Source organism: Empidonax traillii, unplaced genomic scaffold (genome assembly GCF_003031625.1).
Source record: "Empidonax traillii isolate 1590-97213 ecotype Southwest subspecies unplaced genomic scaffold, ASM303162v1 scaffold510:size820377, whole genome shotgun sequence".
Classification (NCBI taxonomy): Eukaryota; Metazoa; Chordata; class Aves; order Passeriformes; family Tyrannidae; genus Empidonax; species Empidonax traillii.
The window spans coordinates 575,195-599,342 of NW_020955703.1; the positions used below are offsets into that span (position 1 = coordinate 575,195).

The 24,148-nt window shown below is 45.5% G+C and overlaps 1 protein-coding gene across 1 annotated transcript in view; it reads left to right on the forward strand.

The window, feature by feature from the left end:
- The window catches only part of PAPPA (pappalysin 1), a 172,833-nt gene that overhangs the window by 108,481 nt on the left and 40,204 nt on the right, over positions 1-24,148 (forward strand). The window contains exons 12-14 of the mRNA XM_027896673.1: positions 10,682-10,795; positions 11,205-11,340; positions 15,068-15,281. Coding sequence (XP_027752474.1) covers positions 10,682-10,795; positions 11,205-11,340; positions 15,068-15,281 — 464 coding nt within the window. The remainder of the gene's footprint in view (positions 1-10,681; positions 10,796-11,204; positions 11,341-15,067; positions 15,282-24,148) is intronic.

Sequence of the window (24,148 nt, forward strand, 5' to 3'; positions counted from 1 at the left end):
GGTGCTGTTCTCCAGCAGAATGGAATGCCATCCCCAAAACCACACGATCATCTCTTTAAGCTGAAAGTAAACTTTCTCATGCCAGGAGCAAAGAATTTACTTTTTTCTTTTAAAGGAAGGATTGTCTGCTTGTTCAGAGTACCATAGGCATCCTAGCCCACATTAGAGACCTCGTTAGAGCCTCGTACTTGGAATGCCAATGAATTTTAGGGTGTTCATCTTGAGATGTTTCTAAAAGGCACAGGCTTTGGGGACCCAGCACTGCCCTGAAAGTCGCTTGAGTCAACCCCTCTGTCCCCACCTGGAAATCTGCTTTAAAAAAAAATTTAAAAAAAAAACCCACCAAACAAAAAGCCAAACTGAATACCATTTGAATAAGCTCTTGAGCTGCTCCAAGTCTCTGAATTGTGCTGCCTTAGTTGGAGCTGTAACTCTTGAAGAACCACACATCCGTCATCCGTCCTCACTTTTGGAAGTACTGCATGCAAAGCTGGAGCATTGCTGAGGTCATTTCAGTGGGGAATCTGATAAGAAGCCATGATTCACCCTGGTAATTCAAATTCACATCTGGTAAGTGGCCCAGCTCCCTGTGCTATCAGCAGGAGTCTCCTGGGGACTGGGTTTCCACCATGGCCTCAGGGTCCGGCTGTGAGCCGTAATGTGTGCCAGGAAACAGTTTTTTTTGTGTGATCAGTGCTATTATCTGTCCCCACATGTACCTCCTCACTGGGAGAAGCCCTCATTTCAGGAGAACATCAAGTTCTGCTTAGCCATTTTCGTCACTGGGCCAGAATCCTTACTCTTAGCACTTCAGGCAGGGAATCTTATTTTTCCATTTTTTTATCATTAACCCTCGCATCATCACATGCAGAGAAGACAAGTCTCTCTTCAGAGATCACCTTCCTCTCACCCTTCTCCATCCAAATACCTTTGAAACATCTGCCCTTCTAGCAGACCTGCTCAGTTCCTGTGCCCTGCACCGTGTGCACGCTGTGACTGTCCCAGCTGGAAAAGGAAAGCCTCACTCCACAGAAATTTACCTGTTTCCCAGTGATTGTTTATGGTGAGAAAGGCTGAGCCTGGGCAGCTGTGAGTTCCTCCATCCCCTCTGCTCCCAGTCTGTCATCCCAAAGCCTGCTCCTGGAAGGAAGTGATGCTGAGGGAACCATGAGCTTCCTCTTTCAGATGATGCTCATACTTTAATCCCTCCAGTAACTTCTTCTCAGAGCAGCTCCTGTGAGCTCCCCTACTAACCCTGGACATCAAGGATTAAATACTTCAAATCTTTTTGCCTCATTTGTTGGAGTTTGAGGTTTATCAGAGCAACCAGGGTTGTTGCAAAGTTAGAGGGAAGTGACAGGCTTCCCCAAACAAGTCTTTGCACAGGCTGGAGGCAGCACCTGGTGCTGCTCTGAGGACTCTTCCTGAATGGTCCAGCTCATCCAGAGGGATTTGTTTGCACGATGGTTGTTTCATTACTCTGCAATTTCAGTGGGAAAAGCCTGGTGAAGTAAGGGGAGAACCTTTTGATTTGCATACCACAATCCGTGTCTTCAGGTATTAACACAAACAAGCCAGAGGGTGTAATCTTGATTAATACAGGTTGGCATAGGGCTGACAAGTTGGATGGGAACCGAAAGGCTCTGCTGGCTGAGGTGTGACTGCTGTCAGCTCCCTGGGGCACGCGGCAGCTCCTCTGAGCCCCCCGACAGACTCCCAGGGAGCCTCTCTGCAGGCTTCCCTCTTGCTACTAAATTCAGGGTCTCTTCCCAATGCATCATCTCCCTGGATGTATCCAATTAAGGCCTGCTGACAGCCCAGCGCAGACTTACACCCTTAGGATTAGAGGCATGTGCATGTCTTCGTATAGGGAAGGACAACCAGGAGGTGTCTGACTGGCACGCTGGGAGCGTGGCGGGGGAAGCTGAGCAGCTTGGAGAGGGAAAAGGAGCCAGGGAGAGAGAGATTTGCACCCCCAGTTATCCTTGCATGTGGAAAGGCTGTGTGCTGAGTGTTGCGTGTGGTTTACGCAGCGTGTTTACATGGTCCATAACCCCAAACAAAGCCGAGAAGCATGACTTTAACTCTGGAAATGAAAGCGCTGGAAACCCCTGGTTTTCTGCACATGAGAAAGTTCTGTTCTTTAAACACACAGATGTTTTTAGATGAAAAATCACGCTTTTGACCTTTCCTGAATGTGATCATGTGGTCGGGGCTGACATTAACCACTGCACGGCTGTTTGCTTCAGCCGCAGGCGAAGCTTAGCGAGAGGTTTGCAGGGCTCAGGGTAGCACCTGCCTTGTCTCACACCTCTTGGAAGCGGCTCCTGTGCCTCATGAGCTCTCAGGGTGGTTCAGGGACTTGTGGTAAGGTCAACAATATTTAGGGTCTACTCCTACCATGCTGGAAATAAAAGCATTGGGTTTTTTTTCCTGCTTGATAGCTGAAAAAGATGGTGCTTATTTTTTTTCCTCCCTGTGTATCTCTCTATCAGGAATGTTGCCCAAGTGCTTCTAAGCATCTCTATCCACCTCAGCCAGCGTGTTATCCTGACTGGGAACTCTTCATCAAGCCAAAGTTCTTTAGGGATTAGTTGTTGCTGCTTTTGGGCTTTTTCTACCTAGCTGTGTGTTTTCTTCATCCAAGCAAGTTTATAGGACCAGCTTTGGGAAAGAAGGAGGAGATACTACCAAGTGGATTGTACCAAACCCAATCCTGCTTTGCCCCGAAGGAGTGCCAAACCAGCAAAAGTACGATGAATCTAATGAGTCAGATCCACGAACATAATACCAAAAATGCACTTAAGATCCTCCTAAAACGTGGCACACATTCTGCCTTTCACGGTTTGATTTTCTGATGCCAGCTGCTCCTGAATAAAACGCTCCAGTCAAAGGAAAAAAAAAAAAAAAAAAAAAAATTTAGCTTTTGCTCTACTCCTCAGTGGTGAAAGCTCATGGGATGGGATTGTTTTCCTTTGCTGCAGCACCCCATGGCCAGCCTTGGCTGTGCTGTAGTGAACCTGGCTGGTTCAAGTTAGAGACGGGCAGTTCGGGAACCCGAGTGTGCAGCCAACAATAATGTTCTGGCTCCCGTATTTGTTTAACCTCGCTCTCCAGTGGATGGATATACAGTCTGCTAAAGCACTTATCAGTCTGTAATGCCTTCACACTTCTCTGAGCAGTAATGTGGAAGTTGTAGACAGGAGCTTTTGCTGCGGCTTGAAAATGCCTTTTAGCTTTAATGAGCCTGATATTTGCAGAACTGAAGGCATAAGGTCTTGTTTGGGTGCTGTTGCTTGATCCTGTCTGTCTAGGCTGTTGCATTTGGGTGCTGTTCCTACTGGCAGATGTGTTTGTGAATTTGAACATAATAGCAGAATGGAATTCAGGGCTAATTCTAAGAATTATGTCTCTGAGGTGAGATCTTAGCACTGCTGGGGTGGGAGACGCTGTTGTTTGAGAGCAGCATCTTTATGTCCTACTGCTGTGTTGAAGAAATAGCAGAGGTCTGAGAGGAAAAAACCAGGGAAACATGGCAAATTGCTGGATTGCACTTCCATGTGCTTCACAGGAGGCTCTGTTCTGCACTCGGAGCTATCCCTTGATTTCACATCCTCTCTCTGTGTGTCACTGAAAGGCAAAAGAAGCAGGGGCGAGTGCAAATTGCACCCAGGAGCTCTGAATCCTGGGGTTTACTTGTGGGCTTGTGTAAGTGGGTTGGTTTTTAAATCCCATCAGCACAATTATTTTTTCCTCTTCTCACTCTGTTTTTCTGTAGTTTCTGGCCCTGGCTTAACCGGAGTCTTTGGGGTGATCCTTTGAACTGTGCAGAAATCATCTGGTTAGGGTTTTGTTGGAAAATCAAAACTCCATATTGTTTTTTCCACGGGTCCAGCTAGCATCCTAGATATTTGATTACACCTGGCTGGCTGTCAAAGCCAATGTGAGTTTGGGATAGGGCCAGTCAGAACTGATTTACAGTTTTTTCAGGTATGCCATGTGAAGTTTATGGTTTGATGTGATTTTGATTTGAACTCACCGGTTTTAAATGAAGTTTGCTTTGAATCTGGAGATAACAGAAATTCAAAGGAAAGCTCAAAGAATGCGGGTCTGCATGATTTAAAAATGGAAATATATTGTTCATACCGACTCTTTGGAAGTGAAATAACTGCATTTTTTGAGAAAGTTGAAGTTAATAACACACATTGAATACACATGCAATCTGGGCCATCATTTAATGGAAATCCCTGTAGCTCCTATTTGCTTGCCTCAAACTAGACCAACTTATATGACAAAATGAAATAGCCCTTGCAGCTCTTACTCATTTCTGAATCACAGCCCTGTATTACATCCAAAACTCTACCCAAGGAAATTTCCCTTTGGAAATGAACACTGCCATTTTTATTGTAAAGTCGAGGAATTTATCATCGAGGAATTTATCACCATGTCACGTTGCAGACAAACTATTGATGCCATGATGTATCATCTGGTGGTGCTGTCATACACAGGAAGGTCACTTTCCAATTACTAAAAACATCCAGCTAAATCTTCATCTTAAAACTGGGGACTCTGTGCTAAGAAAGCTTTGTAATAACATGCTAATTGACTCCTAAGCCTGCAAGGTCCAGACACATGGGCTGCTCCAGGTTCAAAGTGGACGTGGCTGGGCTGAGACTGGACAGAACAACTGGCAGTGGGTCTTTATTTCATCCTGCAGGAGATGTAAGCTGCTTCCCAATCCCAGAGCCAAATCCTGTTCTTCATTACACGGGTAAAATTGACAGATGAGATTTCCTCTTACTCCTGAGCCAACTGGATCTGGGAGTAATATAGCATCAGTGTGTTACCCCAGGAGTTTCATTAGCTTCCAGTTAGTTGATAAAGCTTTTTCTGTGGATCACCTGCCTTCATTCCTTTGTCCTGGAGCAGGACATGCTGCAGTTTTTCATCTTTTGCCATCAGACCTTTAAGCACCCCAATGAAAACAGGTAAAAACTCAGAAAGAGCACAAAACTTAGTACAACTGTGTTATCAGACACAGAGGACAAGGAGAGGTTTGGGGAGGAAGCTGCAGTTGATGAGCATCAGAGGTGAGGGAAAGTTGCTGCTGGGGAAGAAGCAGTAGGCTTTTAGTTAAGGCAGCTGGGATTGCATAAAGGGGGAGGACACAGCTTTACCTCATCATTTTATGCTTAGAATCTGTGCTGCTGAATCTCAGCTTTGGTTTGGGGTTTTTATTTTATTTTCTGCAACAGGGTATTTTAAACTCACTGTTAGTGCACATAAAAATTTATATATATATATATGTATATAAATATATATACACCAATCTGGGAAAAAAAAAAAGAAATGTTGAAGCTTTTCCTTAAGTCTTAGAGATAAATCTGGAATGACCTAAAGCTGACTTTCATGGTTGGGCAGACAACTGTGGGCTCAGATCTTCTGATGGGATAAATCAAGAACACTGATAAAGACACTAGTCCTAAAGCATTTCTTTAAGAAAAAAATAAACCTTGAAGTAAACCCAGAGCATAACTCCTAGTGCCCCTTGAGTAAGCCTGTGTGTACAATTTCCATCTGAGCTCTGTGGGTTTGAAATGGTCATAGAAATTGGCCAATTTTTGAGGTGTTTGTTGGATCCCAAATCGTGGCCTTTTTAATGGTTCAGTGCCCACTAATGTGGGCAATTTAATTTTTCTGTAACTCCAACCCAGTTCCCAGCCTAAATGAGAAGAGCAGTGCAACAGCTTTCAAAACAGATTGGAGGTCTGTGCTGCAGTCGGCAAACTGGGTGGTGTCCATGTGGCAGTCAAGCTGCCTTACAATTCTGGGCAATAAACAAGCAAGAACCTTTCTGATATTTAGCAACTGCACCATAGTTTCTCATCCTTGGGTAAGATTAACCTTAGGTCAGCAAGAACAATAGCATATTTAAGAATAAAAGGTCTGGGTGACTGCCAGCCCCCTGGTCTGGTAATGGAGAAAGTTTTCATCTGTAATGGATGTGTTAAAATGCTGCTTATGTCATGGTTGGGATCCTCTGGCACGTGTTGAGTTAAGTATAAATAACATTCTGCACAGCAGTCAGCTAAAAATTGTGGATTAATTAGGTTTCAGTATTACCATTGAAGTCTGTTTTTTTAGCTGGATCCTCAAGCAACAGAAGATGTTCTGTTTGTGCCTCCATGGGTTTTTATCAGTCCACGAGCTTTTCTGTGCACTTGTGCAGCCTCACTCAGGATGCCGTGTGCTCCACGGGGAGTTTTACCAATAGATCCTGTTCCCGCTTGCTCCTTGGCTGCTGTTTTGCAAACAGGACAGGGTTTAGCCCATTTCAACCCAGAAACTCCCTGTGTTGCCTGTCTGGGTGCAGAAGTGACAGCAGCACAGCCCCCAGGAGAAAGGAGGGGAGAGAGGCAGCATTTGGGGCACAATCACCACTTCCACCCTCCTCTCCGAAAAGGAGGATGTTCCCGAGTGCCTGACAGAGCAGGGCTCGTGATGGCCCTTCTCAGCCAGACGTAGCTTGAAGACACGGTCTGGAGGAAGCCCCACCACGGGACAGCAGATGGGATTTTGGGAGCAGACAGATCTGTGCACTGGAGATTTGCTCTGTTTCCAGCCGCCCCTGGGCATGCAGACAGGCACGTCCACCCCAACCACGGTGTGAGCCCTGTGCCAGAGCTGAGCAGGGCAGCATCCTCGTCTGAAGAGCAGCTTTGCCTGTCTGCATTTAGAATTATTTTGATGTTACAATGACGAGAACCACCAGTGTATGAGGAGCCTGCGGTGTCTGGCTGTGTTCGCTCGATGGGAAGGTCGGTGTGGGGTGGCATCAGTTTGTATTTAACCCACTCCTGTGGTGGGGGTATCCTCACGCCTGTACCTGCCTGTTTGTCTCTTCTATTCGTAACATCTCAGCAACTTTTTTTTGCCTAAAGCCCTCAACATACCTGTGTGACATGAAGGAATATCATCCTCATCTGACAGATGGGGGCTCGGTCTTGGAGAAGCCAAGGGCTGCCCAGAAGGTTGCACCCCCCAGAAGGGGCCACGCACTGGGCAGAGTCAGGCTAGGACCTATTCCCGTGCCCAGTGCATAGGACTGATCCTTAACCTGGAGTTCAGCTGCAGCAGGAGCCTGACAACCCAACTTCACATTGCCTGAAGTCATGGGATGGCTGGGAATCATTCACCAGGGCGCCTTCCAAAATTTGCTCTTTAGCAAATTTTCCCATATTACTTTGAAGGAAATGGAGTTGATTGCAATAGTAAATGTGTTTTAGATGTGGCAAAAAACTAAGTGCTCCCAATATATCACTTTTCCCTTTCTGCTGACACATTCCTCGGTCCCCTTGAGTAAGAGGAGGAAAACAGGAGAGGCGGTTTGAAGAACATGGTGTGCCTGTGATTGACAAGAGGTTGTATAAATCAGTCAAAGGGAATCCTCCAGGCATTCCCTCTTGTGGGAAGATCCCACAGTGCTCTCTGGCCTTGATCATTCTGTCTCTCGATGTTTGTGTACAGAATGTGTGGGTGGGAGACGAGCTGGATTTGAACCTCTGAGAGGAACAGACATCAGCTCCTTTAATTGAAAGCAGCTTCCTAGGGAGGGGTATGACATGGGCTTCCAGTAACTAGACACAAATAGTCCCTGCATACTTTGGAGCACACGCTAAGCTCCTGTGGATCCCATCGCTCTGTGGGTCTGAGAATCTGGATAAGCCCCAGTGAGTGAAGTTTGGAGTCCTGTATGATGCTGTCACTCTTCAAAGCAAATAGTTTAGAGCTTGGTAACACACTGAAATGAGAAGTATGTCTATCTGTTCTTCCCTCCACAGCTGTCAGGTGCCTTAGCTGCTGTTTTGCATCACTGTACTAAACTGGAGAGTACATTAGGAAATAATTTATTTCTTATAAGTGTGAATTCCTATGAATAGCCGTGAGAAGAGATGATGTTCTGCCTTCCAGGCCATCGGAACTTGTAGCTTAAAAGTGGTACTGCAGTAATCATAAAGTCATTCAGTTTAGAATAAAGACCTGTAGGATCACTGAGTCCAACCATCAACCTAAATAATATGGACCTTCATGCTGTTGCCACATTCTAGGGATGCCTTAAGGGCAGAAGTGTGACAAACTCTCCCAGCAGACGGTTCTCAGACTTGTCAGTGGTGGTGTGATACTCATTGCCTGGGTAGAGTTGAAGTGGGGATGTATTTACCATGCATGTTAGAGCCTGTTGGAATGGTGGAATCTGCAGGTGACAGGGACTGTTTATCCACTCATATTGTTATTGCAGAATCTTCAAGAACTTTTTTGCCATTAGCTAAGTTCACTAGCTGACAGCTAGTGCAGAAGAGGCTCTTGTAGCCACTCATCTCTGTTAGACTTCTCCCACACTTCTCAATTATACTCTTCTGAAAGAACCTTTTACCCCAGGACCACTTTGAAACACTTATCTGGGTAGCGATGGCTCAGCCTCAGCAGGGGGAAGCTTATCTAACCTGTTCAAACCAGGCCAGTCTGACAGTCCACACACCTCGGCTCACGTGGCTCGAACACAGGCTCTTTATGCAATGCCCAGATTTTTGCTAATATTCCCAGGCAGAAGCAGAAAGTGCTGGAGCTCACACGCGCACACAAACCAAACAAGGCATTTAAAAGTTATCAGAGACTTCCAACCCACCTCAGCGGGGGTTTATTTTGGGTTTGATTCAAAGTTTTTGGTGAAGGTCTGGGTGATTTCTTCATGCAGGTTTTCACTCATCCATTAAGTGGCACTTAAAAAGCGCCGAACGTCAGTACTTGTGTTTCTCTCCGCCACCTTTTTGGACCAATAGAGCAGGAGGAGATGTAAGAATAAGAACAGAATCATATAAAAGTAATGAGACCTTTGTTCATGTCGAAGAGCTCTCTGCCCATATAAATTGCAGATGTGGGTAAGATAAATTCTCTGGCTGGAGAGGTATTAAAATAAAAACCATGCTCCCAACAAGAGACGGGCTGCTGAAAACGCAAGAAGGGAGAGTTGCGAAATGGTACATGTCGAATTGCTGGCCTGGATTTCAAATGCCAAAGATAGTTTATGTAAAGCCTTGCTCTGCTGTAAAATGTAACAGTATCCACTGGCTAGCCTCAATGAAGCTTGGTCCCAGTTGTTTCAAAAAATAAATAAACTAAAAATCTTCTTCCAGCCCATTAAAGCTGATTTATGTTTTGCCCATAGATTCCTCTGTGCTGGATCTTGAGGGACTCAGATTATAGAGGGGATTACCTCACTTTCAGCCAATCTGGTTTCTCATTCCCAGGCATCCCAGGCTCTCTTTGCACTGCCCAGACTTTGCCTGCCTTGGTCTCCAAGAGGGCATTTCCATGCAGAGTTATCGAGTGGACACGGGATTTTGAATGGTCAAAAGCATCTCTGCTAATTCTCCTGTTTCTTTTCAGGGTTTTCTTTTTGATTTAATAATCAGGGACATTGATTAGGGGAACAGCTTTACTGAAGCACATCGCCACCTGATTGCTCAGTTTAGGCTCTGGTCTTGGAAAGAAAATTAAAAGGGTCCCCAAGACAATATTACTCCTGTTAGCACCCAGCCCAGGTAGTCTGTGGGATCCATCCTAGGCTGTCCTGTGGTCAGCACAAGTTCCAGGGATGCTTTGGCCTCTTGGGTTACAGTTGTAGCTCCATTGCCACTATTCTGTGTGCCCACAAGGAATTCCCTCTTATCCCCATGAGTGGTGAGTCAGTGAGTTCACCGAAGTGTTGTGAGTCCCAACAGGTTCACCCTTCAGGTGCTCCCAGAGCCTCAGCAGGAATCATCCATCTAATGCAGGAGTAACTTTTTGCATGGTGGACATTTCTTTCCTCATGTTTGCTGGGGGGGTGAGGGCTGTGGCCGAGCACATTTTTTTCTTGAAGCAGCTTCACTGAACCATTCCTTCCAGCTTCATTTTCACATCTTACACACTGATGGCACTGCAAAGCTCTCTGATACTCAGATTCTGGCACTTCCTTTGAGCTTTTCACCTGTGGGATTTTTTCACTTGAGATTTGTCTATTTGTTCTTCACTGAAAAGAGGAGTTTGCTTCTAATCCCACTGCTGCCTGCCATGGAAAGATACAGAAGAAGGTGATTCCACTTGCAGAATGAGTTAGCAAAAGAGGAAACCAGTTTGCTCAAATTGGGTTGTAGAGGCAGGACTTTCCTGGCTACCAAGTCTACATGTCCATCTCTAACTCCTCTGGGATTGCAGGAACACTGGGTTTAAAAAGGGCAGTGCTGGAGCCCTGTGGAGGCATCTCCAGACTGTCTGTGCTGTGAGCTGGGACGTTCAGAAGTGATCATCACTTTGACTCCAGTGGGAAGAGCCGTGATCCGTTTGGGTGGGGAGCAAAGTTGTTCTGAATGCTGTCAAAGACCTCGCACCAAATCCAGAGGACACTGCTGGCTGCCATCCAGCTGCTGGGAGCCTTTAGCTCCTGTTCACATTTCAGTTTTTCCTATTGAGGTGGAAGACCTGGAAACTTAACTTCTGAATAATCTCAAGGTGTTCAGAGGCATCGTTATGGTGCGTTATTTTATTCTAGCAGTGCACCTGGACTTTTTCCCCCCTACTTTAAAGAGTCATAACCTTTCCTTACTGTCATCTGTGTCTGTTTTGGTGCTTCTGTTTCCAGATGTGTCGAACTAAGGTGATTGACTTGAACGATGGTGTCTCCCAGTACGCCTGGTACCCCTGCACAGCCAACTTCCAGTACTCCCACATGACACAGACCATTTTCTGGCTCAAGGTAGGAAGTGCACATGTCATTCAGGAGCTTCCTCTTTGCCTGCCTGCACAACATTTCTTCAACAGGCAAAATATCACTGGGAAAGCCTTCCCAGGACCGAGGCTGCTCCTTTCTTTGAAGTATGTTTGGAGCAAAACAGCAAAACAATGTCTCTGAGCAATGTCTGGAGACTCCAGTGGTGAAGTCCCCTCCCATGTGACGAGGCTATTGAATTTCTGAGGGGTTACAGCTGCAGGGCTGTTTGACTTTAGTTTATCTAGTTTGTGTAGGAGAGATTGGAAGGGAAGATTTCTGTGTGACCTGGGATGGGAATTGCCCTTTTAAAAGCCCTGGACTGACTCCTGGGGATTTTTTTAAAGCCCACCACAATTCCCCACCTCAGGCTTTGTGGTTTTTTTTGTTTTCCCAGGCTTATTTTTCCCAGCCTATGGTAGCTGCAGCAGTCCTAGTTCACCTGGTCACTGACGGCACCTACTACCTGGATCAGAAGCAGGAGACCATCGGTGTGCAGCTGTTTGACACCAAAGAGCAAAGCCACGATCTTGGTAAGACTGTATTTTATTAAACTCCCTCCTTATTGCTTGCTTAGTCTGATGATACCCCTGTTCACAAACTGACCACTACTCCTGCTCAGTTTTTTTTTCAGAATTAGACAAAAATGTGCTTGTTTAATGCTCCAAGCCCTGAGTCTCACTAGAGTCTGTTGAATATGATGCATCATTTTATGCAGACATTTCTCCATAGCTGTTCAATGTGTGCTCAGAAGTGATTAGCTCCTTTTTAATCATTAAAATCAGCACTATCTCAGTGCTTCACACCAGCACTGCCCTGGAGAGACACTGATGGTGATACAGATGAACCCCTGGTAGCAGGGAGTGAGGGACATGCTCCAGCTGCTGCTGCAAAAAACACTCCTGCCTCACAGGGTGGGTTGGGTGATCTCTAGTCTTGCAGCAGGGAGGTCTCCACAGCTATTTAGTGGCCAGCATTCTTCATGTGAAGTATTTCAGGTCTGATGAAGGTCTAACACCAGGGCCCTGGTGTGGCCTCAGGCAGAGGTGCCTGACAGAGGCTGCAGATCTGCAGTTGTGCTGAAGTGCCAGGATGGACCATTTTTGTCTCTACCCTTGGCACAGGGCCCTGAACCTAGGGAAGTTGTGTCTGGTGAATTGATTCAGGCTGCATTTAAGTTCCAGGACCAAGGAGCTCTCCCTAGCTCCCAACTCTGTGTCATGGCAGGACTTGCATAATCCCTTTCCTGCTGTTCTCTGCTTTTTTTTTTTTTTTTTTTTTTTTTTTTTTTTTTTTTTTTTTTTTTTTTTTTTTTTTTTTTTTTTTTTTTTTTTTTTTTTTTTTTTTTTTTTTTTTTTTTTTTTTTTTTTTTTTTTTTTTTTTTTTTTTCCATTGAGAAAAAAGCTGGCCAGGTCACCCCAAGAGCAGTTTTTAAGGAAACACAACTCCCACCCACCACCTTTCTGGTTTATTTTAACTTTTCAGTTTTGACAAGCTGAAACTCAAATGAGCTTCCTGCTAGAAGAGACACACACAGTGACAGTTGTTGGATGAGTATCCAGGATAATACGGAATTTGATGGGGTGTGGAGGAAAAGAAAGAAAATATGTGTGGTTGTCCAAGAATGAACTGAGATCTGTAGCAAGTTGTGCAGGTTGAGTCAGGATAGCTCCCAGTTTGCCAGAGCCCTTTGATTAATCTTATCCTCCTCCTTTCGCAAAACAGTGGCACATAACTCTTTCCCTCTGAGAAATAAATGATGGAGACACGAGCTGCCAACAAATACTTAATGTGACATTTTATAGGGACACACAGACAGATTGTGAGATGAAGAGAACAAGAAAGAGGAGCAAAGAGGAAACTAAGGGTTAGGTTTTGAAATCCTCAATGAAGTTGCAACATAAGTTTGGCAGGGCTCATCCTGATGCCTGGACATCCTCAGAAGTGCTGCCTTCATCATGGAAAAGCCCCTCTGACCTTTCAGAAGAGGCTGCCTGGGGCAGGGGAGAGGTTTAGGTAGGCTACCCAGCAACCCAGCAGTTCTCACTCAGGCAGAGATCCCCATTGCTGTTTTGTCTTGAGTTCTGGCTCTGGCATTAAGTCCTTTTCCTGGATATTGTATTTCATGTGTTTGAATTGTCACCTTGGAAAGCTGGAAACTGCAGCTGAGGTGCAAGTGTTGGCATGCACTGGGTACAGGATTGACTTCAGACAGTCATCAGTCTTATGTAGAAAATAGTGGCAAACTAAAAGTACATCCAAAAGGAACTAGCAATAATTTAAAGCTCCATCAATCCTCAGTGTGCTAAAGACACCCCCATGAGCAAAACACATCCTATCCAGACCAGCAGTTTCACCTTGATCAGAACAAGTTTTTACCATGTGGACTCCCAGAAAACAATGTGAAGCTTATTCTGAGTCTTGGTAGGAAATGGAAAGGTTGGGATGCCAAATACTTCAGCTCTGTTAGTTCAGAGCCATTGTAGACAGGGTTCAGCTGCTGAGCATCAAACAGGTGGGTGCAGAGCTCCAGAAATGGGAGTGATCATGAGGCAGCTCTGATCCCCTGCATGGTCACCACGAGAGGTCTTCAGTTCCTGAAGGCAGGTGAGTTGCATGACCCTGTTGAGCTCCCATTTACCCTGTGTGGGTCAGAAAGCAGCAGCAAGTGCAGCACAGCTCTGAGGGTCTGTTTGGTTGTGGACACCACCTGAGAGCGAGGAATGAAATGGAAGTGAATAAACAGCCTCATACCATAAGTTCTTTCTTGGCTTTCCATCAGAGAAGGCAGAAACTTCCAAGGAATTTGGGAACCCGGGATTTTGAGTATTAACTGCACCTGTTTGTAAGTGAGAAACGTGCACCGTTCCACAAGGAGCTGATATCAAAAGGCCTGTGGGAGGCAAGTAGACAGGGAGGTTATTCCAGGGTCAGGTGAAGACCAAAACAAAAAGAGAGTTGCTTTTTTAATTTTTTTTTTTATTTTTTTTTTTTTATTACAGGAAGATTTTTTTTAAGTAGAGGGTGGGAGATAAAAGTTTTAAAGAGCGTGGTAAAAAAGTCTGTCTTAATTCACAGGAAATCACTTTCTAAGGAGAAAAATGAAAACTTTTTTATTCTTCCCCCTTTGAGTCAAGAAATCCGAACTGGGGGGAAAAAAAAAAGTAATAACAGAAATCCCTGAGCCAGTTAAACATGCAAATAGAGTTTACTTTATTTTCAAATTTGTAAGTGTGTCAGGGTAGCCAAAGGGCCTGGGCCAAAGCCATTGCTGGGGGAGCTCCAGTGAAGCAAATGGATCTGGAGCCAAGCTGATCCTCGGAGTGATGCCACGGAGCTGCAGAGGCCGGGCTTTGCAGGCAGTGTCAGGCCATAAATCTCAATTAATGAATTTTGAGGCCAGCAGACACCTGTCTGTCCTCTGCCTTACCCCCCCGAGATGGATCTGGCCCATTTGAATTCAGGTTGCCTCTACCTGAAGGTGGGAAATTCTCCCCAGCTCTCACTGAGTGCCTCGTCTGCTGGAGAAAAAGGATTAAGAAGTCTCCTTGCCAGCTCTCTGGTGTTTCTGTGCACCTCAACCTTGAGACATTTTTATTTTCCCAAGGCACTGTTTCCTTCTCAAGTGAGATCCCCTGCAAAATCCTCAGTGGGACCATCACCCTCATTTCTCTCTCCAGCACCATCTTTGCCTTTTCCACCCAAGAGCAAGATAACCTAAGGCTCAAAACCGTATAAAAAAAAAAAAAAAAAAAAGTGGGCACATTTTGTGTAGAGCTCAAGCAGAGGAGTTTACCACTGAGTGCTAATGACATGCACAACTCCAAACAAGCCATTGGTGCCCTGCCCCTGGTGCACAAAGCCACCCAGCCTGCCGGCACCGTTTGATGCACCAGATAAAGGCTCCAACTGTCCTCTCCCAGACCAGTCTGACAATAGTGCAACTCCGCTTCCTCCATGATGGTTGCTCCTGATTTAACGGGGCACAATAGAAACGTAGCTATGGTCTAAAGAAACGGCTCTGAGAGCCTGTGCCGCGCTTGTGGAGAGAATGGCAGCCTTTCTTCAGCTGTCTGGAGGGATATACTTCTCCACTAAGATCTCCAGAGTGATTTGAGAAGCCCCTCCAGGCAGCTTACTATAACTTTTCAGCTCTATAGGGCCATTCCTATGGGTGAAATGCCTCTGAAGTGCCCACGGCTTCGGGAAGCAATTGTGTTAAGTCTGACCCTTCCTCTGATCTTGTCTCTCCTCTGGCAGGTGTCCACGTCCTGAGCTGCAGGAACAATCCCCTGATTATCCCCGTCATCCATGACCTCAGTCACCCTTTTTATCACACCCAGGCTGTCCTCATTAGCTTCAGCTCCCAGTTTGTGGCCATCTCCGGGGTGGCCCTGCGTTCCTTCCACAACTTCGACCCCATCACCATCAGCAGCTGCCAGCGAGGACAGACCTACAGCCCGGCGGAGCAGAGGTGAGCCCGTCATCCCCTTCCTTCTGCCTCGCCACCCACCGCCCCCCGCACCGTCCGGGGGTCAGGGGGAGGCAGGAGGGGCACAGCAGCTGAGCCCTGCTGACCCTTTTGTGTGGCCGCCGAAAAACCCCGGCAGTGTTCTCATTGATCGGGATGGATGGGACATTTAACCCGCACGGGGGATGCCGTTAGTGAATTATTTCCTCTTCCTTTCTCCTCCCCTCTTTCATCCCGAGCTCGGAGCTGGGGGCCAGTTAACTCTGCGTGTGCTCCCCAGCCCGGCACCGCTCTGGCCGCTCACACACCGCTCCGACCCGAACCACTCTGTGCTGCCCAAGGGCCACGGGGACCTCCCACGGAAGGGACTGCGCAGAGACAAAGTGATGCTTGTGCCCCGGCAGGGCCGGATCCTGCCAGGTGCTCAGCAGATCCGTGGCCATCGACAATCTGCAGGGCCTTTACGGCCGGGCAAGGACCCTCAGCACCCCTCTGGATCCGGCCCCCCGCTCTGAAAAGCTCTGTGGGACCCCCCAGGATGAAAGGTTTATGGCTACCGTTTTATTCTTGTTGTTATTACAGACACATCAATAGATCACCACCAACCCCTCTCAGTCTCTGCTTTACAGCATCCCACAGAGATTGTGACCTTTCCTGGCCTCTGGTGCGGCAGCTTCATGGATCCTTTCAGCGAGGCAGTGAAAAGAAGAGGAGAGAATTTAGCAAAACCCCTGAAAGAATAATTTTTTTTCTTCCTTTGTGAATTCAAAGTTGTGAGCAGTCGTCATACCATAGCGGCAGCAATAGTAAAACAAGTTGCATATCCCAGCAAACCTCTGCTCAGCCTCCTAAGCAAGCTGTCAGGTTTTTTGATAATGTTCTGGCTTGTTTTGAGGGCCTGCTTTTATTCCAGGAAAGGTGGGAGGGTGAGAAGGGAGAGAGGGAAGGAAAAATAAAATAAAAAAAAAAGAAGAGCATATCTATAGCTAAATCAATCCAGTCAGTGTGTTCTGACCTAGATTCGAGGCGTCTGATCATTCTGTGCAATAGGTTGTTTAAATTCAGAGGCCCAAAGACAGCAGGATCAGGTTTCAGATGAGAAGTCTGGTTGTGGAAGTTTGGCCAATTCCCACTGCAGGACTGGGACAGAAAAAGAGTGAGAAAAACCCACTGGAAGGAGATGGTGAGAAGCAACAGGGATCTTGGGAGGGCTGAGACACAGGACCACGTTCCTCCTCCCTCTCAAGTTTTCAGTAGGAATTGAACCATTTGTTCACTTATGGAATTAGAAGTGCTCTGTGTTTAGAAAGTTATTTCCTTAATAAAAAATGCATTCCCCTAAGGCAAAGCTTCAGTGAGCCTCTGCAGCCCAGCAAACCAACCTTTAGAAATCTCTTGGGGAAGAATCACCCGCCTTTTCCCTCTTATTCTTCTTCTTGATTTTTTTTTTTTTTTTTTTTGGCATCGTTTTGTTTTCAGGATGCAATGAACCCTCTCAGCCCCTTGCTCTCAAAAACTTTCATCCGAGCCTCACTTGTTCAAAGGAACATTTCAATTCTGGATTCGTCATAAAGTTTCCCATGTCTGTCAAGGAACCCGAAACTCTCTGAAGTAAAGCCCTGATGCAAAGGCCATTGAAAACAGTGGGATTTTTCCACTGGTGACAGTTTACAGTGCAGAATCCCCAATTTGCCCTGTGATAAGATCACTTGAGGTGACCATGTCTGCTTTCTTCTGTACAAGAAACTCCAAGCAATTCAGGTATCTGAGCTGTGCATTAAGTTGTGCAGCCAGGAAATTTAGGTGACACCTTTGCTGTCACTGCTGTCCTTTTCCTTGGATGTTTTACCCAATCCAGGAAGAACACAGGAGAGATTTTTTTAAAAGTTATTCTTAACCAGCTGAGAAGCTGGATAAGGGTTTTCTGCCTCCTGTGCTCATGGTCTCCCCATCCTTAGAGTGCCAGTTCCATACTGCCAATCCTTCCCTTCTCCCCTTTTCCCCTCTGGTTGCATTTGCCTAATATGATTTTTGGAGTATTTATTTAATTTTTAAAGGAACTTTCCCTCCTATGTGTAAGCATCAATTTGACTGCTTTCATTTTCCTTAGGTCAACATGGATATTTTTGCCTGCTTTTGGCTTCTCTCTACAAGAGGTATTATTTCTCTCTGTTCAAGGAGAATTATTTTGCTTGGAGAGGATTTATAGCCAGATACAGACACTTCTAGGCAAGGGTGCAGATTTTAAAATTGAGAGGGAAAAGAAATATATCGACCCTTAAAAGTTAACACAGCCTTTATTTTGAAGGTGAATGGATCCCTCCCATGGGTTAGTGAAAACTTAATAACTGAAAATAAAACATGTGCTCACTCTTCTTTCTTGAACTATGTATTCTAGTTAATATTTTAGAGAAAAAGGAGCTTAAATGTAAAAGTCTCATTGAACTTTATAGGTACCCTCAGTCATCATTACTTCTTTTGAAAATCCATTCCATCCTCCTATAGACATTTATAGAGAGTTTGAGAAAAAACCTACTCTGTACTCCCCATCTGCTGTTTTTTTTTTCTGCTGCCACTGACCACGGGCTCTTTTTTCGTTTTCAGCAGAAGTTTCCCTCACGGCTGGAGATGTGCTGTAAAAATGACAGGCTTTATTTCCACATTTCATCCTCAGACCTAGGTAGTTCTTCTCTTCCACTTTATACCTCAAATTATTATACTTTTATGATTTCCTGTGCAGCCTTGTGGCGTGGACGGTGAAATTGGGTGTGAAGAAGCAGAGGTGTAATTTCCCACCCCTGGTGCACCGAAGCTGCCTTTGAGAGCAGTTTTCAAAAGTCAGGGTTTTGTCTTTTGCACTGGGTAAGAAACATCCCTGGGGGGGATCTCTCATCCCTGGCAGGGCAGTTCTTGTGAAGTGCTGCTTTCCCTCCGTGGCATTTCCCTGCTGTGGTCACCAGACCTGTCCTCTTCTCCATCACACCTGGTGCCATTGCTTCTCTCCTGGAAACTGCAGTCAGGAGGGATGAAAGCCCAGGTAGACACCCCAATTCAGCTGTCAGAATTGTGAGTTTCAGGAGTTTCCATCTTCCTAATCTCCCACTAACTCCGTGTTCCTACTGAAAACAAACCCCACAGGCTGCCCACAGCTCTCCAGTCTTCATGCCCCATACGGTACAGCACCTTGTGCTTTCTAGACAGCGCAGCAAAAAGATTTCCCTTTCCTTTGTTTGGTTAAATCTTGGCACGAACTCTCTGTTATGGCTTCAAAATTGCTTCTGCAGGAGAGATTTTGGGTTTGCCCCCCTCCATGCATGTGCACACCCGCGTGTTTGACACCTGGGGGGGGTCCAGACCCACCCCTGGCCACCACACCATTGCCTGCCCCTTGCTTCCATGGAAAGCCATCCTCCAAGCTTCACCCTTCACTGCCCCAAACAAGCCCCAGGGAGACGTAGCCCACTCCTGCTCTTCTCTTTGTCTTGCTCTCTCCTGCTGTCTGCTTCCCCAACAAGAAATGATGAAGATAAATCTTCAGCCGCAGAACAAATGCAACCGCTCTTTACAACTCCTGCTGTGTGTTTTTTTTGTTTTGCTTTGTTTTGGTTTTTTTCCCTCCTTCTCCTTTTTATAAGGGGAAAAAAAGGGTTTCCTCGTCTCTTTTTGTTGTGAATTAATGCAGCTTTCTCTTTCCCTGCTCGGCCGCCTTCCCCCTGCCCTGCGTTCTGTCATTAAGCACAATCTCTGTCAGCTTGCTTCGGGTGAAATTAATGAATTTCTCACAGAACTGTTAATCATAGAAGCTTTGGTCCGTGACATGTGTTATAATTCAATGGGTTTTTAACCTTCGCCCCGTTTTGGTAATTGGCAAACGGCATCATTTGGCTTTTATTAAAGTGGAAGGCGATGCGTTTTCTTTGTTTGCCTGGACAGACTCTGGCAGGGAGACCTGTGGGGCTGCAAACGCCCAGGGACACAGTCCCACTTGCAAGCTGGCAGGGTGACGGGGCTTTGAGAGCTTTATCAGTTCAATATGGACCCCCCCAGGCAGGAACAACTCACACAACGGGGGGCAGGCAGGCTGGAGGCAGAGCTGGTCCCTGAGGAGGATTTGCCCTGACGCTGGTGGGGACTTGCTGGCTCGTGTTTCTCCTTCCCCCAGAGCTTACCTGGGGTTGGAGGGAGTATTTTCTGTAAATCTCTGTGTTTAGCTGCATTCTGACTCTTTCAGTTTGAAGTTGGGGTTTTGCTGTCAGAAGGACCATAGGTGATACCATCCTTTTGGTCGCTCTCATGACACCAGATTTGAAGGCAAATATCTCTTTAGGAAAAGACTTGATCCTTTCCAGTGGCACAGGTTCACCAGTTCCCACCCAGCCCTCAGGATTTGGAAAGGCATTCTTTGAGATTTTGTGTTAATACAAAGAGATGATGTCTTTTAGCTGAACACTGACAAAGACAAATTCATTGCCACCTTTGCAGTTCATACTTTTTTTTTTTTTTTTTTTACTTATTTCTACAGCAAGGAATGGGGCTAGCACCATCTGCTTTTCAAAATACTGCATTTTTATTTGTTTTAGAGAGAAAGAACCCGCTCTTGCCTTTAGAGGAACCTCTAGAGAGGAGAATACAGACCTGTTGTAAGGATAAATCTGTTGGGAAACCCCCTCAGAAGGCTACACATGTGTGAGTTGAATGTATGGTGGCTTAGAACAAAACCAAATTGCAGTTCAGATCTCCAGTCCAGCCTGTCCCAGAGTGTCAAAAAAGGAGTTTTTCCCATATACAAGAGATAACAGTGTGGCTCTTCTCATAACAAGGGAGCTTTTATGCTCACCTGTCATATCTGTGTGTCAGAGCTCTCATGGAGGAAACAAATAATTAAGGCACCATGTTAAGATGAGTTCTTGGAAAAGTGCTTGACCCCAGGGTTAGGAAAAGAAAGTTTGGCTGCTGTAAGCTTCTTGAAAGAGGAAGTCCTGGATTGTTTTTATGTGAGGAAGGAAGAGCTCCACTTAATTGTTATAATTTTCTATAAACATGTTAAAATACAAATGTTTCTAGGATTGTGTCACTAAGGCCCCAATTTAGCAAAGCCCTCAGCGATTTGCTTACATCCCCCTCTAGTCAAATCTATCAGTGGGACTTAACTGTGCTTTTGAAGTTAAGCACATATTTAAGTGCCTTGCTGAACTGGGGCCAATATTGGCACAAAGAAATACAGATTTAGAGCCTAATGGCTGAGCTCGTTTAGCTTAGGGATGGGCAGAATGGATCTGAATAAAGAACTGGCTCAGAACTTCAGCCTACATGTGAAGCTAACTCGGTTCAGGGCTTTTTACTTCATTGAAACAGTCTGCCTTGATCTGTTTTTAACATGCAATGGAATGTGCGCAAGAAATCCACTGCTCCTTGCACCCGCCTCGGTGTGAAGATGTTGTTTTGGGAAATCGTACACTGCCAGGGGAAGGAACAAGTGAATCCTGAAGTGGACCTAGTGAAATAAACACTTGTCAGGGAATATCCCAGACACCAACACTTGTTCAAGTAAATTGTTAGAGTGATCCTTGGGTCCCTTGTGTAGCTTTGGTCCAGGAATTCAGGGGAGTTAGGATAGACCAGGGATGACCTGAAACAGGCAGCTTTGATGAAGTCATACAATATTGATTGTGAGAAAACAGGATAAACTCTCCTACGCCAGGAATCAACATGAGTTAAAGCCTAAGTGATTTCCTTCTCAGATACTCTTATATTGTTTCTTTCCCGAGGAGTGCACAGTTTCTGGAACATGTGATGATTGACCACTGTTAAATGGCAGTATCCATGCAAGAGCTTCTGTAATCCACAAATGGATGTGATGGGTTCTTTGTCTAAACTTCCTACTTGGAGATATTAATTTCTCCTTCCTAATTCTGCATTTGCAGAACTCAATTCAGGATCGTGACTTCAAAATTCATTGGGATTTATGGCTGACAGTAGCTGATACCAAATTGGAACCAGTAGCTAGAGAACCAGAAATATTTAAATTGGAAACATTTGGTGGCAGTGGTTGTTTTTTTGCAAAAAGTGAATGGTTGTATTGTTTGTCACTGAAGTCATTCATATAGAGTTACAGACAGAGAGAGCTGCCCAGATGATCTGCTAACCGAGGCATAATCTGGAGCCTGGAGGGGGTGGCTAAAAATGTTCCCTGGCCATTTCAGGAGACCACAAGGGGACTTGTAAACAGAAAGAAGAACATCACAATAAGTGTTTCTTAATGCCTTTGTCTCTGGTGTTTCAGTTCTGTAGGACTTTTAAGCCCAGGCTTGCTCATCTGGTGTCCTGATCTGAACTCAAGAAACCAGATTCTTTTTCGCCTTTACATTGATGGAAATGAAAAGCGATGCCACTGACTGCGGTGACGTTGCTCCAGATTTCCCTCCGTGCAAATTGCAAAGGTTTCCTTAGGCTCAGCCCTCCCTCTGAAGCCATTCAAGGCCAAATTCAGTGCCACATTAATTCACATAAGTATTAGATTAAATAAATCTGCTATTATTTTATTTTTCCAACTTTAGTGGAAGACGGTTTTCAGATTTTGAGGGAGTTTTGCAATGGGCAGTCAAGGTTTGCAATATGTACTTCTGAGAAGAGTGGCTTGGCAGTAGTGCTTGCTTTTTTCCTCAATGAGTCAACTTACTTGTTGCTGAAGCCCTGGCACGGGAGGAACTTTTATTGCAGCCTCACCAACCGAAAAATGGAGGGGGGCAAAGTGAGATTTCACCTTCATGGGTCAGTGGGACTGGGACATGATGGGAGGGTTCAACAACACATCATTCATCATCTTATGCTCTCACTCAAAAGCCAACTTCAGATATTCTTTTTGATGTCAACTGAGGACTTAGCTGCCAGTGCCATGAGGTTGTTAAGGTTTGTAATTCAGATTAATAGGGCTCGGGGAGCTGCCACCGAAACAGAGCAAAGTCTGGAGTTCACACTCCTGTGTTGGGCATTTGCAAGGCAATTGCACGTGGCTGTTCTCCTCACCTCATTTCCCTTCAGTGAGGCCCATCTGGGCATGAGGATATACTGCCTACTTGCTTTTATGGCATTTCATCCTCAGTCCTATTGATCAGTATGAAGTGAAATCCATGGCAGTATGTCAGGCTGTGAGCTGCAGTGACTGGAGAACATGTGAAACCCTTGGTCTGGTGGGTGGGGATCCTCCTTGGAGGCAGGATCACTCTGGGTAGGTCAGCTCTGGGAAAGGATGATTCGTTCTGCAGAAGAGATGAGCGTCAGGGCTGTGGTGCTGATGGACAGGGCGCTGTTTGCTGCATACAGAGGTATGGAGGTGGCCAACACAGAGGTGGAATTCTCCTCCCTCAGTCCTGTCAGTGGCCATACTTTAGTGCACCATGAGGAAATAAGATCTTTTTAAATGTAGAAATGGTTTATGGCTCATCACACACCAAGGAAGGGCCGTCACTGAACAAGCAACCTTAAATTACCAGCAGTGGGCACTTCCCATATAGCACTAGCCTGGAACAGAGAAATGAGATGTGGAGGTACATAATGCTGTCATTTAATCTGATCTAGAGCTCAGTAGAGACATGTGCAGATGTGCTTCTCTATCAGTAACATGGGGATAACAATACCAGCCCAGATGTCTCGCAGGGGTGTAATGAAAATTAATTAGATAATGTCTGCACAGTGTTTTGAACACAGCAAAACACCATGTACGTGCTAAGTCAGGGCTTACTAAGCTGGAAAGGGTTTTGGTGGTTGTTAACCCTTTTTTCTAGGACACAGGAATAGCTTGCTTGTAAACCATTTCAAAATATGTGTACTGATGCTTTGCTTTCCCTTTCTGTAATTTTCTGCATTTCAGGTTCTTCCCTACCCACATGGATGCTGAAATAAGTAGTGTTTCCCCTCTTCAGATCTAATTTAACTCTATTTAAATTAAATTCATTTTCATTTTCAGCCAAAACATATCACCTTGTAGGAGTCCTTAACCCCAGAAATTTTGTCTGTAATCCAGAAAAAGCCTTTGCATATAAAATCATGGAATGGTTTGGGTTGGAAGGGTCTTTTAAAGACCATCTAGTACAACCCCTCTGCAGTGAGCAGGGACATCTTCAGCTAGGTCTGGTTGCTCAGATCCCTGTCCAACCTGGCCTTGAATGTTTCTGTGGATGGAGCATCCACAGTTTCTTTGGACAACCTGTGTCAGTGTTTTACCAGTCTCACTGTAAAAGAATTTCCTCCTTCTATCTAGTCTAAATCTCCCCTCATGCTCTCAGACCCTCAGCATTTTCACTGCTGTTTAATTGAGGGACTGCCCCATACTCATATTTGAACAAGTGCTATGATGTTTGACTCAGGTCATCAGAGATGGTGAAAGATTTTGTGTCAACCAGACATCTCTGTGTACATAAAAATAAAACAAGAATCCCTTTTAACAAGTCATGTTAAATGTTACAATAATTTTCTGGAGGGAGAACAGACAGTTTCCATCCGGGGAAACATTTTATGGATGGCAGGACAGCAACTGGAGAGATCTGAAATGACAGCATGCTGCTGAGCTTGATAAGAGCTTATCAACTCAGCTACACAGCTGATGTTTGGTGTTCCTCATGAAGTGGAATAAAATGAATGTGATGATTTCAATCGAGTTTCTCGAAGATAAGAGTGTCTGTCGCAGAAACCCCTCCTCACACATGCACACAGGCACTTATCACCACCAATATCAGGCACTCCTGAATTCAGCAGATTTGAAATTGGATGGGGCATAAGGGCTGCTCTTGGAGGGAAAGTGCTTTCACAGGATGGATGGATGGGTGGTTGGATGATGGGACAGGAGTAGAAAGGTCGTAGCGCAGATGAAT